The sequence below is a fragment of the Tenrec ecaudatus genome, chromosome 8 (genome assembly GCF_050624435.1).
Source record: "Tenrec ecaudatus isolate mTenEca1 chromosome 8, mTenEca1.hap1, whole genome shotgun sequence".
In the NCBI taxonomy this organism is placed as follows: domain Eukaryota; kingdom Metazoa; phylum Chordata; class Mammalia; order Afrosoricida; family Tenrecidae; genus Tenrec; species Tenrec ecaudatus.
Window position 1 is genome coordinate 77626338 of NC_134537.1, and position 15232 is coordinate 77641569.

General features: G+C 38.6%; 2 protein-coding genes across 5 annotated transcripts in view; one reads left to right on the forward strand and one right to left on the reverse strand.

The window, feature by feature from the left end:
* The window catches only part of MCPH1 (microcephalin 1), a 348942-nt gene that overhangs the window by 162858 nt on the left and 170852 nt on the right, over positions 1 to 15232 (forward strand). The window lies entirely within an intron of this gene.
* ANGPT2 (angiopoietin 2) overlaps positions 1 to 15232 on the reverse strand; it is a 58397-nt gene that overhangs the window by 3803 nt on the left and 39362 nt on the right. For both annotated transcript variants that reach the window (XM_075556428.1, XM_075556427.1), the window contains 4 exons: positions 11726 to 11955; positions 11041 to 11168; positions 5564 to 5665; positions 4645 to 4811 (listed from right to left, as the gene is read on the reverse strand). In XM_075556428.1, coding sequence (XP_075412543.1) covers positions 4645 to 4811; positions 5564 to 5665; positions 11041 to 11168; positions 11726 to 11955 — 627 coding nt within the window. The remainder of the gene's footprint in view (positions 1 to 4644; positions 4812 to 5563; positions 5666 to 11040; positions 11169 to 11725; positions 11956 to 15232) is intronic.

A 15232-nucleotide genomic window follows, 5' to 3' on the forward strand; every position in this document is an offset into this window, starting at 1 on the left:
GGAAGTTGGGGTCGATGACTTCAGAACACACAGATAACAAATCCTGCCTTGTTTCAATATAGTGGCTTTATAAACCCGTTAGACTCGGGGTAACCAATAAATACAATGTTATATTCAAACTCAAAATGAAACTCACTTCCAGGAGTCGTTTCCAGCTCTTTGGGACCTTATATCATGTTAGGTACTAGATAAGGTCACATAGTCACAGAATATTGCAAACAAACACGGCTTGCCTGGTAGTTGACTTGTATGTTAAGGTGGGTATATAGTAAAGGAAGGAAAGCATATGTTTTGTTTTAAAACTTCCCAAAAAAGGCTCTACTGGCGGATTGGTGCAATATAGGGTAGAGCAACTATTCGTGTTACAGTGTGTAACTCAAAAAAGGCTCTGCCATTGAGGTGATTCCCATTAATAGTGACCCTGTAGGACAGAATAGAACTGCCCCTATGGGCTTCCCAGACGCTAAACCTTTACTTGGAGTAGAAAACCTCATCTTTCTCTCAAGGAGCAGCTGGTGGTTTCAAACTGCTGACCTTGTGGTTATCAACCCAATACATAACCCAGTACTACAGCAGGGTGCCTGCTGTGGTGTGTACATGTAGGCAATATATGTTAGCATGCAGAGTGTCACTCCTAGAAGGGGGATCGTTGACCCTTCGTCGTCCTCATTGTAGGGGCACAGAGATAGTCAGATGCAAAAAGGACATGCATCCTGCAACCCTACAGTGTTGGCAGGAGAATTGCACTTTACATCCCCAAATGATTTGAACCTTTGCAAATCCTGCTGAACTTTGCCAACCACTACCTGTGAAGGAATATAATTTCTAAGAGCTGGTGTTGGAAAGGATGGCAGAAACAACAGAAAAAGGATCACTTCCAAAATATCTCCTCAAAAAGCTGTGCCAGGCTCTTTCACAGGCTTAATTCTCAAAACAATCTAAGAGGTAATACTTAATAGGAGTTCAAAAGAAAAGAACATTTTTAAACGGATTGTAAGAGCAATTGTACAAAACTACTTGATGTGAGTGAACTATAAAATGATACGACATCTGTATTAACTACCAATAAAATGGCTTTGAAAAATATATTATTCTACCATTAAAATTTATGAGGAAGTGGGGGGCGGGGAGGGAGGGGAAAATAAGCTGATACCAAGGGCTCAGGTAGAAAGCACATGTTTTGAAAATGATGAGGGCAGCATATGTACAAATGTGCTTGACACAATGGATATATGTATGGATTGTAATAAGAGCGGTACGAACCCCCAATAAAATGTTTAAAAAATAAAATAAAAGATCAGACATGAAAGCAATTAAAAAAAAGAAAATTACACAAAAACACATAAATAATGACAAGAAAATAAAACACAGAAAAAAAAATAACCTCAATCCAAGAGAAAGCAGAAGATAATAGAAACCAGAAAGAGTTACAATCTCAGCTGGATTAATAGGTCCATTAGGGTCTAACAGGGGAGGGGAGGGGGACATCAGGAGCCAATGACAATGAGAACAAGAATGAAGAAAATGTTCTAAAACTGATTGTGCTGGTGATTGAACAGCTCTTCTTGATGGGACTATTGAGTTGTATGATACGTAAATTATATGCCAATAAAACTGTTGGAACAAAAAATACCCCTTATGATATAATATTAAACAAAGCCATGAATATAAAATTATATATGAACTATAAACACAATTGGAAGTGAACTATGCTGAAAATATTGGAAATAAATTTGTCAAAATAAAAAAAGACTTATTTTTATATGTAAAGTCATTGGTATTCAGACATAGGAGCGTGTGTGTGCTGGGAATAGGACTTTTACTTTACTTAACGCCACCTCTCATTTCTACCTGGATACACACCGTAATAGAAAATCTTTGTTTAGGGAGAAAGTTACCAGGAAAAGATAGAAATTTAAGTGCCAAATTCAATCCCACAAATAAGCTTTGATCCTAAGTGACTTTTGTGCTATTTAATCACTTAGGCTTGATAATTTTTTTTCTTTAAAGATAGAATAACCTTGAGACTTCATCCTGATGATTTGACTGAATTTTGAGCATGATTCCATGTTTCAAAAATGGGAGCGACCCGTAGCCTCAGTACCTGCTGCCAAATAGCAATACAGTCGGTTCTGACCATCTTTGATATTTTGAAGCACTTTAATTGCTTTCTAACCTCTTCTCGTTAATCATTGGTGGGATTGGGATGAACTGTTTCTTTTATATTTCCTCCTCTTAACTGTCCTGTTCCTTCTGAGCAATTCTGAGAACTCATGGAACACATTCAGTGGCAAGTGGAATAAAGGTTCATACTACTACTTAATGGTCTCTGCGAGCAAGATTGTATGGTTTAAGGTCCTTTTATTATAGGGATAGCCCAATATTTTTAAGGTGCTTTAAAAAAAACTGCTTGAGAACAGCGCCATTCTTAAAATGGCTTGAAATTGGTATCCCGTGCTCTTATGTAAGGGAGTGAATGAAGAGCAGCGTTTCATAATTAAGTCTCCTGTTGATAAGGAACTGCCAGAATGGATGTAGAGCTGCCTGCTGTGTGAAAAAGTGACCTGTTTTCATATTTAAATGTACAGATAGTTCCCAGTTTTATTGAAAAGAATTACTGGTGCTTTAATCCACTTTTTATGATATGCATTTTTCAGTTTCCCTACAGGAATATATTAAAGAGTAATACATTCTACATGTAGCTGGCATTCTGAAAGAGTTACTAAAAGTTTAGTTATGGCATCATTATTTTATCATGTTAATATCACCTTTATTGGGAAAATCGTCTTCAGCTGTCAAGTCTCTGTTGTATGTTGTCAGGTGGCACTGAGTCAGTTCCAACTCACAGCAACGCGTGTGCACAGAGTAAAGCACTGCCCAGTCCTGCGCCCTCTGCACACGGTGCTTATTTTATGGCTGTCCTGTCTTCTATTGCCAACTCAATTAAACTAAGCTTTAAGCCAGTTTTAATGGCATATCCAAATATCAATTGTGTTTATTAAAGAAATAACCATTAAAAAGCATCACCATTTCAAATACTCTTATAATGTCAGCACAGAAGTTTAACGACCCATTTTATAAATCTTCTTACACACACATTCTCATCCGTCACTCTTTTTTGTTGTTTTGCTTGTTTTGAGCCCACTTTTGTCAACTCCTAACTGTTGCCAGTTGAAAAAATATTTAACTTGGAAGTATAATAATGACAGACCACTTGTCTTTTAATAGTCATTGAAGTTTTAGTCTCTTTGAAGTGACCTTGAAAATACCATGAGGCCAAACACCTATCTGTTTGATCAACTCTCAGATATTGCCTCTCCAAGAGAGTCCTGCTATTTCTAGAATGAAAATTCATTGTTTGTTTCACTGATTAAAAAAAAACAAAGACGTATCACTGCCTAGTGTAACTGATGAGAACACCTTCATGATCTGCTGACAAAGCAGAGCCCACTGACACGGTGTAGTTTTCATGTAGCTGCCTTAGCATTTTCACGTTCAGCCAGTTTTTCTGTGTTGGTCACTGTGACCCTCTGGCTAGGAAGTCAGTTTTTGGAGCTTAAAGTAATGTTTATATTTTCTGAACTATTTAGACCTAAATTTCTGCGGAGCAGAAAGTCTGGGTTGATCATTAAAGAGATTGAGATTGTATTTTAGGGCCAAATGGTGACAATTTTCAGGGATTTTTTTAATTGAACTTTATTTCTGACCTTACCACGGGCATGTATAAAAGGGGAGGCCCTGTGATCACCAGTTGTCACCCTGTGTGTGCTGTGTAGATTCTTTCCAGATTGTGTTGGTGACTTAGGCACTCTGGTACATCCCTGCTGAACAGCTTCCCTGCCATTGCATGTGAGTGCCTGAGCAGCCCTGTGTACTTGATGTCATGGCATATGCACACGTGATGTCCCGCTTAGGCGCACTTGTCTTCTGTATAAATTGTGCTAGTCTTTCGCTTCCTTTTGCTCCTCCTTGTGCTGCTCTTAGAATTGTAGAGCCAGAAACCACATTCTGAGCCATGGTTGCCCAAGCTCTTAGAGCATACAGGGTCATTGCTTCCCACAAACTGATAAGAATTTCATATCTATTCACAATAGAGGAGTTGACTAATTGACCATCCCATCAAATACTGTCAGTTTTATATTTAGTAACTAATCCTGATATTAAATTGAACCCAGCCAATCTGTTTAAACTGTTGAAGACAAATTCAGCTCTTATACTTATAAAGGAAAGAAACTTACGTGGTCATCGGTAGGCATCTCTTACGATATTTGTATGACATAGCATCATAAGGCAATTTAACATTCACGCATTCTAAACGTTTGCTTGCTTGTTATGTGCTCGGTAGCATTCTTTCAGGCTTTGAGGATGAAAAAATCCAGTGCAAGGGACACAACCTCTGTCCTCAAAGTTTTCTTCATTATTCATATTATAACAAAAGTTTATGTGTTAAAACTAGACCGTTTCACTTAGGGAGTAAGAACACAGAAAAGAAATAACAAAATACTCGTAGGTTTCTTTTGTTGTTTTCCATGTAGGGTATTGTAAGAATAGTTTAAATCCTGGTTTAAATCCTGGTTTTCATTTTCTGGAGCAATGACCCAGTCAATGTTGTAAATGATTTTCAGTGGCATGTTATTTACTTACCTGTAATTGAGTTCTTCACTTGAGAGATAGAAATGGTCATACAATGAGTATGCCTCATTCCCTTCCCAGTCTTTAAGCTGTATTTTCAGCACATAGCGCTGCTGGTTAGTCAGTTGGGAAACAAACTCATTTCCTAGCCAGTACTCTCCTGAAGGATTGCCAAAGCCCTGTAATACAAGTTGTAAGAGTCCATTACTTAATCAAGTTTAAATATATATTTTTGAAATCAATAATCTCTCAATTTAGATAGAATAACTGTCAAATTTTCAGCAGATATAAAAAGTTACGGGAGCTCTGGCATAGTAGGTTATTCATTGTGTTGCTAACCACAGGGTCAGCTGTTCAAAACTACAAGTCACCCCGTGGGAGAAAGACAAAGTTTTCTACCTCTGTAAGGATGTACGGCCTCAGAAGCTCACAAAGGCACCTCCACCCTGTCCTATAGGATCACTATCGTTTAGAATTAACACAATGGCAGTTCTTTACATTTTTATTTTAATATGAAAACTGGGCTTCTTTCACATAGGAATATAGGTTTTAAAAGGTCAGTTTTAGGAAACTAAGCCATTAGTAAAAGAAAAATAATATTGGAATAGTAGAATAACCTGAGGAGTCATCCCTTAGAATAGTTTATCATTGTGTTAAATAAGTATTATGGAATAAATTGCCTTACCAACAATTACTGAACCTGCCTTTAAAGACAGCTGCTTGTTGTTTGCTTGCCTTCGTTTTAATACATAGTTTATTGTATGCAGATATGACAGTTCTTTAAGATGATGACAGAAACACCAATTTCAAAGAACCATTTAATAAAATTTTGTCAAAAGTAATCAGTTAGCTTATGGTTCTACAGATTTTGAAAATTAGATTTCACAAAGAAAACAATGTATTTTCAGGTGATTTTAAGGTATATCCATACCAATTTATATTCTTTCCAAGTCTTCTGAAAATCAACACTGCCATCTTCACGTCGCTGAATAAATGTCCACCCACCACCACTTGATTCCATGTCACAGAAAGCCTGCCAAGAGAAGGGCATAATTATGCTTGATTGTATGTGAGACATCAGTGGCTTCAAACTCTGTCTAAAATAACAGAACAAAGATGAGTCTCAATACCGATAAAAAGACTTGTGCTCACAGAGTTTCCTGGAACAAGGAATGAAGAGATATCTTTGTAGTCTTCTAGGTAACAGGAGGTTTTGCAATAAATTGAAAACTTTGCATTTAAAAATGATAATTTAATAAATTAGCAATGACATTACAAATATTATCTGCTGATGAAAGTAATACTTGCTAATACACTTCTTCATATCCTCTACCCCGAGCTAAGAACCACTCCAATAGCGTATTCCAAAGATTGCCATTTTCTAGGTATTTATTGAAAATAAGCCATGATGTTGCTCTTGGGTGCCACCAGGTCGACTCCAATTTGTGGCAGTAACAGGTATGCAGAGTAGAACTGCTCCTGGGCTCTTTAAGACGGTGGTCTCTCCGAAGCTGATTACCATGCCAGTCTGCCGAAGCACTTCTGGGTAGGTTTGAACCACCAACCTTCCTGGTAGCAGTCAAGTTCGGAAGTGTTGAAACCACCCAGAGACTTCTTATCAGATATTTTCTCCTAACCTCCTATCTCTGACCAATGGGAAACCTCCTCATAACCTGGAATGCCAGCCTCTGCTGTGCTCCCTGAGAGGGATCTCTCAGTATGGAGTCCTCTGATCACGTCCTCATGCTGTGGAGCTGTTCAGGATTCCTCTATGTGGAATAGTGCACTGCCGAGTACAGGGAACTTCAGGTTCCGTACACCGGTGTGGTGCGTGTGACCTTAGTCTCCTCGCAGCGTTCAACCACACAGACCATGAGTTCAAGCTTCTTTGTACTTTGCTCGCTGCCCACACTGTTTCTCTTCCCAGCTCATTTTATTTCTGCTTTTAAACTCGCTCAGTGGGTTTCAACTTCGTTCAGGACACAAAATTCTTTCTTGGGCTCAGCGCATGCATGCTCAATTTCAACTCAGCTGGAGTTTTATTATGAAATTAAAACCCCCTGAAAATAAGATTACATAAATAGTTCCAAATAATGAGATTATAGTAGAACAAGAAAGTGCTCCAGAAAGTGAGTGACTTCCCTCCCTACAGCATACGAGGGACCAAATATTAAAGTCACGGGTCAAACCTAACTATAAAGCTTTCCTTTGTTTATCTTTTAAAGGGGTATTCATTTGGGATTTCCATGTTCTTTTTGAGAGTAGTGGGATTACTTTTGGCAGTGTGAATATAAATGCAGACCACTCTGTTTTGACTAGTCAGACCCCTAAAGATTTGAGTCTAAATGAGAACTAGACAGCATCTGACTCTATTCTTTGATTTTACCTAGGAGGGAAGTTAAGTTGATGCCATCTATCACATTGGTGGCAAAGTTAGAGCACTGGTGCACAGGCCACTAGCTTCTGGTCTCCAGGGGACCTCTGTTTCCAGACTCACCAGGATGTCATCTTGCCTACTTACTGCTTTCTCCAATGAAATTTATGTTTGAAGAAATAGAGAAAATCTCATTTATTATAAAATACTAAAAAGATTTTTCTACTTTAAATTAGATGTTTAAAATTGTTCAATGTAATGTAGCACCTTATTATCACTCTTTATTGATCTTATTGTGATTGCCTTTGCTAAGTCATAATTTTGTAACCATCCTTGCTGCACAACAGTTCACTCCAAGAACTGTGCTAGCTGCTTTGCATCTACAAACCAACTCTGCCGCCACCCAACTGACTCTCAGCAACCCGTAGAGCAGGGTGGAGCTGCTCCTGTGCACTTCTGAGACTAGCTTATTTTTACATTATTTTATTGGCAGCTTTTACAGCTCTTCCCACAATCCATAAATACATCTATCGTGTCATGCACAATTTGTTCTTATGTTTCCCATCATCATTTTCAAAACATTTTCTTTCTACTTGAGCCCATGGTATCAGCTCATTAACCCCCCTCCCTCATGAACCCTTGATAATTTATCTTTTCTTTTCATGTCTTACACTGTCCGATGTCTCCCTTCAACCACTTTTCTGTTGTCGGTCCCCCTGGGAGGGGCTTATATGTAGAACATTGTGATCGGTTCCCCCTTTCTACCCCCACCTTCCACTTACCCTCCTGGTATCGCTACCCTAATTATTGGTCCTGAGGGGACTGTAACTTTTTATGGGTGCAGAAAGCCTCATCTTTCTCCTTTGGAGGGGCTGCTGATTTCAAACTGCTGCCCTCGTGGTTAGCAGCACACTGCACAGAACACTAAGCCACCAGGGCTCCTCACTTTGCATATCTAAAAACAAACTAAATTCACTGCCATTGAGACCATTCAAACTCATAGCATCCGGGTAGGAAGGAAGACCCCTGTGGGTTTCTGAGACTAATTTCATAGCAACTCTGCTGTGACTCTATTGTGAATCTTTGACAAAATAAAAGGTTTATTAACGTAAGATTGATTTGATTGGACACATATAAAGCCATATATATGATTTGAACGAGTGCCCTCTAATTCCAACTATGTGATTTTTCCCCCCCTTCTACACGATCATGCTGCTCCAAATAAAGAAATGTAGGCTTTTGTTAATAGGATGAAAGTCACTCAGTACAACTCAAAGTTGAAAATCAGTGTGTGAATAACATAGCCTCTAATTGCCTGTGGTCCACAAACTGGGCAGTGCTGCTTGTGTCTATCAGTACATCTTAGGAAAATAATCTATTTACTAAGTTATCTTAGTAAACTTCATTGGTATGAGTGGGATTCGTTGTAAAATAGTTCTTCCATGGCCAGCAGTGGTATCTCTGGTGAGTTGAAAGACTTGATGTTTTTTTAGTATAGATCTTGTTCCCAAGGATCTCTTGGTGGAACAAACACTTTGAGCTTTTCTCCTCGACCAAAGGCTGATGGGTAAGTCCCACCCAGCAGCACCCCCTACGAAAGGCTGAGGGATCTACCCCATGAATTAAAAACAGCAGAAACCCTATGGAGTGCAGTCCTACTGGGATGTGTCTACGGGCCCCGTGCCTTGAATTGAACTGATGGCAACAGACTATCCTTGTTCCAAGACTGTTTTTCTCTTCATTGCCAGAATCACAATTGTGAAGTTCCTGATCTTTAAGTCGGCAGCTGTCCTGGCTAGGTTGGTGAGTTTATCATGTAAGGGAAGTCAGAGTAGAGACTCAAATGGTCTGCTTTATTCACTGCCAGTGCCTACATGAGCTGAACTAGCCCTGTTCTCATCGACTTTATTACTGGCGTGATAAGGTTATTAGAATGGTTTCTAAATACTTTGTCCAGATTTTTTAAAGCACTTATTTAAAACCTAAATTAAAACAAACAAAAAATCCTAACTTGTATGGTTACAGAGTCATAAAACTTTGAAGGTAAGATAGTTTTCAAATAAGTTATTCACATAGCCAAAAGGTACTTAATGAAATGAGGAAATAAATTATAGCAGGATGTGAAGAGCAGAAGTCCTCAGATAAGTTCCCAGGCATCAAGCTTCCCAATTCCAATATACCTGAGGGCAACTAATACTTTAGTTGAGCATGCCATTACATGGTTCAAGGGCCTCACATCTTATTGTAAAGCTTGCTGTTTTCCAGTAAGTAATGCTTGATTTGAATGTTATGCCTCAACTCTGAGGCCATTGTTAAATGACTGAGTAGAGAGCATGCAAATAGATTAAAATTAGGATTCAAATATTTCTGTTAAATTAAGGAAAAGCCCCCATTATGTCTCTAACTAGCAAAAGCATCGTCTGATGTTTGTAATAAATGCCAATTCCGTTGTCTAGTACCGACAGATGATCATTATCACTGTTTAAGGAATGTGTGTTAAGCACCAAGTGCTAGACTTGGTGCTGTATATTCATGATCACAGCCAAAAAAAAAAGAGCTTTTTAAGATGGAAAGCGTCATGGTCATGTTGCAGAGTAGGAAGTCTATCGCTCAGAAAAATCTAATGATTTGCTCAGGATCACAAATTGCCAGAGGTGGAATTTAAACCCAAGCACATCTGACTTTCCCGTTCTGGTTCAGATTGCGACATTATAGCATTCAAAATCTGCGAGGGAATTTAGAGGTAACTTAATCTAAACCATTTGTTTTATAAATGAGAAAATTGAGCCTTTGACATTTTTTTCAAATTTGCTGTGTAAATAAGTTGTTTTCACTGCAAATGTTTAAAAGGAATATTAATCCTAATGTGTCAAAGCCATGACCTGGAATTTTATCATTGCAGTGTACAACAAATCTTTTCACCCTTGAGTACGCTATTGCTTTTAACTCATTGGGTCGGTATAGTCCACTAGGTGGGATTCCTGCTCTCAGAAAGACATATTCCACAGTGTGATACTACTCTTTGTTCCCTCCGGGTTTGTCTTGGTAGTTTTCATGTTTTACTGTATCCTACATCCTCCTCCACTTTTCTCCACTGTTCCCATGATCACCGCACCACAAGGACACAAACATCTGGAAAGAGATAATACTGTAGCTTGCAAAGAATTTTCATGAAAACAACCTCACTAAGGATGCAAGACCTCGGTATAGAGTCAGTTGATTGCTTTCTCCCTACAGCACAGTGCTTCGGGGGGAGTGATGGTGGCGGTTTTTCCCTACCCCTACTTGACTTCCAGTAGAGCACTGGGTACATTTATTCATTTTTCAAGGTTGATTGAGAAAAATGAATGAATTGGAGCTGTCTTTGGACAGTGTTATCTTGAAGAGCATAATATTTAAGCCCTGATAACAAACTGCACTCATAGTCCTTGTATTCTTCACCATCACAACTCACTATGTAAACCTTTAAAAAGCTAATTTCCATCAAGGATGCCTTTGATTAACCAGTAAAAACTATTACTTTTGATAAATAGCTATTGTTGGTACTTTTTCATATTCTGTATAATAAAATAGGAAATATGCATGGATCATTTCTGCACACCACGCTACCATGGTGTTTTCAAGGAGCATTACACTTGTGTTAGTTGCAAAATGAACCAGTCTTTAACCTCCCACCCCCACCCCCACACATGGAATACCATTGTTACACAACAGAAATATTTGGAAAATATTTTCTTGAAAACGAATTAAGGAGTCTGGCGCTTCAAGGAAAATGAACTAAATCTGAGGAGAATACATTCCCTGTGGAGCATAGTATAGATATCCCTATGTTATTGATAGACAAAGCCAGTATTCTATGTAGAAAGATAGGACTTACAACACTTGGCAAATATTTCCTGTAAGGTGGGCAGGCATGAACTGTGTGTCTCCATTGCATGAGGCTGTGGTAGAAAGTGGAGTGTGAAGTGCACTCTGATCCTTGAATGGATGATCTGCTTCAAGTCAGGGGAGGGAAAGTGAGAGAAGTGCTCTACCTTTTTCTCTTGCGTAGAATTGGGAAATGTTAGCGTGTAGACGCCACTCTTCTTAAGTCCCGACTTGAATGCATCAGCACAGTCTCTGAAAACGATTTGCTCTTCCTTCACAGCAGAGGTCTTAGCTGCTGGCAAAGAATAGTAAAGCATTTAAATGGTAGTGCTCATGAACAGAAAGCTTCCTTTCTCGACACAGCCATTCATGGACACCACCCTTTTTATTACATTTGACTCCTTATACTACGCAGACAAATACTCAAGTCTTACGCCAAAATTTACTCTTTCCACATGTTTTCTTGTCAACTATCAAGAATATCAGTAGTCTAGGCTTTCTATTTTTAACTATCAATTGAATATGATGCAAGTAATTTGCATTACCTATAATGAACTATTTTTCTAAATCTTCCATCTTGAATAGAATTGGATAAACTTATGGCATAATACCCGATATAAGATGCAAACTGTATTTAACTATTCCGAATTGTATACATACATACATACATACAATTACAAATTCAACTTTAAAAAATGGACTAAAGGATGGAACTAATTCATAATCTAGACACTGCCTGTATATAAAGAAAGCAGTGCTTTTATTGAAATATGATCAGTTTTTTCAGGACTTAAGAGTTCACAGACTATTAGAACTGGGGTGTGGTGGGTGAGGAATAGACACTTTACTTACAGTTTGTTGACATCAGAGACAGTAAATTATGAACTGTTTCCATTAGATCATGCTGTTGTTTCTGAAGAGCTGAATTATTCACAGTGGCAGTCACCAGCTGTTTTTCCAGCTCTTCAATAACGGAATTTTGCTTGGAGACTAGCACCTGCAGCTGATCCTTCTCCTCCTTTATTGTTTGTAGTTGGACTACGTGCTTGTCTTCCATGTCGAGGACTTTCTTCTCTAGGAAGCTTGGAAGTGAAAGTAAGGATTAGTGAAGGCTGTTCTGGTTACTCTAAGCCAAGGGCTCTATAGAAATCTAATTACTTTCACAGTTCTAATGAAATATTTTGTATTTGGTTTCTACTTCTGTATTACTGTTTTAAGGTTATTATAGGAGTTATATATTAACAGCATAGTGTCACAACTGTAAAGAAAATCACACTAGAAAGGTGTGTGTGTGTGTGTATCTCTAGTGGTGCAGTGGATTACAGGATTACATGTTGGTCTGCTAACCACAAGATCAGCAATTCAAATCCACCAAGCACCTCAGGAGAAATGTGAGGCTGTCTGCTCCCACGAAGATTTACAGTACCAGAAACCGAGAGGGTAGTTCTACTCAGTCCTATAATGTCTCTTATGCGTCAGAATTGGTGCCATGGGGACAGTGGGGTGTGTGTGTGTGTGTGTGTGTGTGTGTGTGTGTGTGTGTGTGTGTGTGTGTTATGCATGCACATGTGCAATACAAGAAGCTGTCTCACTGTAAACTATGAGAGGTAGCGCATGAGTGATGTGAGCATTGGGTGCCTAAGAGTTCTGGACAAAGGAGTGACACTATTTCTAGCTGCTCATTAAGTGCCGGCTTCGAGGATGGCCTGTTTGAGTTAGACTGAACCAGCTGGTAGGACTTTCCCTTTCTCTTGAAGTATGAATATGCATTTTAGTATTAATCCTAAAAAAGCGAATATTTTAATGCTATGTGGTAAGTATGAGGGGGCTTCAAAAATTGTGGAAAAATGAAATGACAAGAAAATGGAATTGCTTCGCAACTTGTGTTGAAGCTCCCTTGCACTTCCAGCGAGAGAATACACTGCCTAGGTTCAGATCCAGGGGAAATGCCCTCTGGCTGTATGCAGTTTTCTGAATCATTCATTCCATGCATCAATTTTCTCATCTGTAAAAGAGGGATAATAATACTATCGGCTTCCCGGGGTTGGCCAGAGTAATAAATCGACAAATAAGTGTATATATTTAGACTAAGTCCTGATAACAAAGTAGAATTTAGTGAAGTGTAGTTATTGATATCAGTGTTATTATCTGATTCCTAAGAGGAAGCCTAAACCCATTGCCTTCCTGCTATGGCACCCCATCAGAGTCCAGCCGCCCCACCGTGTTCCAAGGCTGCCCTCTGTCTAGAAGTAGACGGCGGCATCTTCCTGTAGCACAGCTCGTGCATCCACATCACAGGCCTGGCAGTTAGCAGCTGAGCACTTTAACCACGGTGCCACCAGGGCTTCTAATTGAATACTAGAGCTGACGCATTGCATGCCAAAATCACTCATCAGGGTGGAGGCAGAAGTCACTCCAGCTCTTTCTACCGCCAAAACCTAATCCTCTCTTTCTTTTAAACTAGACTCCTTTCTTCTCCTAAGAATTTAACCTGAATCATCATATCGCTAACCTATTTGATACATCTAATGTGGGCTAGCCCGTTTTGAATCAGTTTTTTTTTAGAAGTGAATGGACTTTATTAGTGCATCAGGAACATTTAAATCAGTGATCTAGAAAAAAGAGCACTTCAAGTCAGAGTATGAAGTTTGGAACTTCCCATCACTTTGATGAATACTGTTTGAATCAGTTTTGACTTTATTATGAATAGCTGATAAGTTTATACTGTGTCATTTCTAAAAGATTTAGTAAGGGTGTTCTATTCATCTTTCTAATTTCAATTCACAAAAGATATTTTAGTATAAATATGTACAGTTAAAATATACTAATTCTAGTTGATTACTATGTGTTCAGCTAGGGAAAATTTTTTCACATCTACATACATATGTCAAACACTTACGACTATTAACTGCTCCCTGGAACACAGTCAATGATATACACAGTATCTGGAATTTAAAAGCGAAACTCACTGCCACCGAGGGATTCCAACTCATAGCAGCCCTGCACGCACCATAGGGTGGCACTGCCCTTGTGGGGCTCCAGACCATAACTTTCTCCTATGGAGTGGCTGGTAGTTTTGAACTTCTGACCTTGCAGCTAGCAGCCCAATGCATAACCACTACGCCAGTAAGGCTCCTGAAAGATGTTTTCCATTTTTGCTTTATATCTCGTTTTTTTAATATAGCATTTGAAAGTAACTCTTGCTTTCTCTGTTTAGTCACTGTATTACTCAGTGCATAGGGGGATTTCGCTGATAATTACAGTAAAACACCGTCCAGTTTGTATAAGACCAGGTCACAGACCGCACAATGTAGAAGCAGGTATAGCAAAACAGGGAGCAAGACTTCAAGCCCAATGCCAGACAAAATTTAGTGGAAATGAATTTTCCCTGTGTTAAATTTCGTTTTAAAGGGAGGTCACATGCTATTCCCTTTTTAAGTCACTTATAGATTGTTCTCTCTCCAGTAATGGACCGTATCAGTGATGACATCTTTACGTTTCAGAATTGTTTTGAGGCCCCTCACAAGGAGAACAGCTCGATGGTGTGCTATAAATCCCGCAGCCGTACCAGACAGTTCTGCTCTGGCCCTATGAGCCAGGATGGGTGTAGGGTTCCCAACAACAAAACACAAACCAGAAAATAAATTATCAGATGCCACAACCTCTGTTAATCTTAGATGAGGAGCTAGTGGAATATAGCTCCTAAAACATGAGAACTTTCTGAGTACATCTCAGGTGCAGAGAAAATGTACTGTCCCCATTTGTTTGATTAGAAAAACTTGAACTAAGCATTTAATCCCACTGTGAATTATTTCAGTCAGCGTCCACATTTCACAGAATGGTGGAAAGACACCTGGCAACATTCGGCTAAAATCATGTCTTATTTTCTTTTATTAATTTATCAATTCTTTTAATAGAGCTATTAGAGACCTACCATGTGAAACTTTTTATGAGTTTAGGAAAAAATCAGAGATCAAGTCATTAAGAATTATTGTCCAAGATGGTAAAAGTATAGCTGTTTTGATAACCTCACAGCAATAAATTAAAATCATAAAGCTTAACATACAAAATTTGACTTTTTTAGGTAACATCCATCAAGCAAAAAATGCCTAAAAGCACATGATGCATAAGTCATTAAAAACATGCCAAATTATCGTGCCAGTTTTCTTAAATATTTACTGATGTTGATCTAAAATCTTTATCATCATATTTTATTTCATATTCATAACAAGAATATGCTATTTCTGTAGCTAATAAATAAGAAATCTTAGAAGTATAAATTTGTTACTTTCTTTGATAAATCCTCTGAATCAAACCGTACATTTTAGTATCTGTACCATGACCGGTCATTCAGAAACG